The following is a 1,966-nucleotide window of genomic DNA, read 5'->3' as shown; positions in this document are numbered from 1 at the left end:
AGCATGTCGGATGGCGCTCAGGCGCGAAAAGGTCGGAGAAAGCCGGATATCTTACTGCTCCAAACCAGCACTTTGACCAGCGGAGCACTGGACTTTCCGCAACATCCTTGTGTGTTCTGCGGCAAGTCCTAGTACAACCAAACCAGCAGAGATTGCGTGCTACCAACTTGCAAAACCTGTGATGCGAGTGTCGTGGGCAGCGAACTCCGTGGAAAGTCAAAACTACTTTAATTCTTTTTACCTTGCACACCGTCCTAACAAAGGAGTCTGTAAGAAGCTTGCAAAAACAGTTTCGGGACGTCAAAATGGAACCGCATGCGCTCGGCTCTACACACTCCACCGCCACTGCAATCTCAGCGCTGTTGCATCAGTTTTGTGGGCAATTTCTAGGGAAATAACTGTTTCATCTTCTGTGCCCAGGTCCTGTGGGGGCACACGAGGAGAGGACCAGGTACCAGAGACACGGCAGCATTCAACAACCCGAGAATATGCATACAACGGCATAGCAAGGAATAAAAGGATTCAAGAATCCCGAACAGCTGTCTGAAACTGAAATCAGCAACATGGAGAAGCCCCAGCAAGCCGGCAAGGAGTACGTAGCGCGAGAAGAGACACGGCAAACTGGCTGTCCCCTGGCTCAGGTGTGGGGGGAGGTAGGAACAGATCCAGACTAGGGAATACACTAACCCAACAGAGCATTGTTTCACCGACTACGACACGGACCGAAGACAGCACATCAGACACCGCGGAGTTATTACTGAGACTCGAGAAAAAACACAACTCCACAGTCGGCACCTCTTAGTGGCAAGCTGCGCTCGTTTACTCCCTCATTTGCTTATTGAAACTGTCGTAGACGCCAATGACTGGAGGAGCACGTGTGCCTCAGACATCACGCGTCCCACTATCATCTCACCGAGGAGCCGGTTGGGTCTTAACGAAATCCGAGCCTCTGTTCAGTTGACCTCAAAGCTGTATCCGTCACGGGGACGGTGCGGTAAGGGAATAATCGCCATGGCTGAGTGCTTCAGGTATTCAAGGAATTCACCGCCGTCCCTACGGGCACGCTCTCACACCGTGTCCCTTGCCTTCTCCATCCTGGATCCGTGTTTCATTGCAGACCAATAAGCTCAGATTCAGTAACGGCACTCTCTGTCCCGCGTTACACAGCATACCTGTGAGACACGTTATACCACCGCCTAAGGTAACCCAGGCTTGGATTGAAACGAGATTTCCCTCCTCTCCCCTTCCCTCGATTCACTTCCAGATAGGAGACACGAAAACCTTCTGCATCTTTCCTCCCTACGCTCTCTTCTCTGCCACTTGGATGATACTTTTCTTGTGTCTCCAACAGCACTGCACGCCAGCCCCATGACGATACGTAGCATCCGATCACCTTGTCGGCTATCAATCGTGGGCTGCTACTGGGGACCGTGACTCCACACTCTCGGACTGTTCTTTGTTCCGCTTTGGTCAACTTTGGATAGTCATCTGTTTTTACGACTTTCTCAATACTTCTGCCTACCACCGCCTCCCCATCGATCGCCACCACCACCTCCTGAGAAGTTGTTTTCGCCTCTCTCCCCTCCCATCCAGCTTCTCCCCATACCTCCACGGAGACCCCCCCTACCTCTTCCTCTTCCGCCTCGATAGCCCGCACCTCTGCCTGGACCGAACCCTCCCCTTCCACCTCTTCCGAATCTTCGGCCTCCCGCTGCGCCGGCCCCGCCCTCTCCTTCGCGATCACGACCGCCCCATCCGAAGCGATCGTCGCCCCCCCTGTTGAAACGACGGTCGTGTGCTAGCGCGAACCTGCAAAGTGCACGACAGGCAAAGACTCCGAAGATGATACCACCAAAAAACGAGGCACGGCAGCCTTACCTATTCTCTCGGATTCCACACACGAACCAAACACCAGGGATGCCCCCGCTGCATACAATCCAGAGGAGCAGGTATCGGCGGGCCCACA

The 1,966-nt window shown here is 53.9% G+C and overlaps 2 protein-coding genes across 2 annotated transcripts in view; both read right to left on the bottom strand.

Annotated features, from left to right (window-relative positions):
* Positions 1 to 42: 42 nt before the first annotated feature.
* Positions 43 to 1,627, bottom strand: CSUI_003129 (uncharacterized protein; the record flags this gene model as incomplete). The annotated part of the gene is made up of 1 exon (XM_068063327.1): positions 43 to 1,627. A coding segment is annotated over one exon (468 nt), but the record flags the coding sequence as incomplete, so codon positions are not given.
* Positions 1,506 to 1,966, bottom strand: part of CSUI_003128 (eukaryotic translation initiation factor 3 subunit) — a gene marked incomplete at its 3' end in the record, with an annotated part of 9,377 nt that continues 8,916 nt past the window's right edge. The window contains exon 10 of the mRNA XM_068063326.1: positions 1,506 to 1,809. Within this exon, the coding sequence (XP_067924700.1) occupies positions 1,506 to 1,809 (304 nt within the window). The remainder of the gene's footprint in view (positions 1,810 to 1,966) is intronic.

This window comes from Cystoisospora suis, assembly GCF_002600585.1.
Source record: "Cystoisospora suis strain Wien I chromosome Unknown contig_1350, whole genome shotgun sequence".
Classification (NCBI taxonomy): Eukaryota; Apicomplexa; class Conoidasida; order Eucoccidiorida; family Sarcocystidae; genus Cystoisospora; species Cystoisospora suis.
The sequence above is the reverse complement of the archived record's forward strand: the minus strand, read 5'-3'. Positions and strand labels throughout refer to the sequence as shown.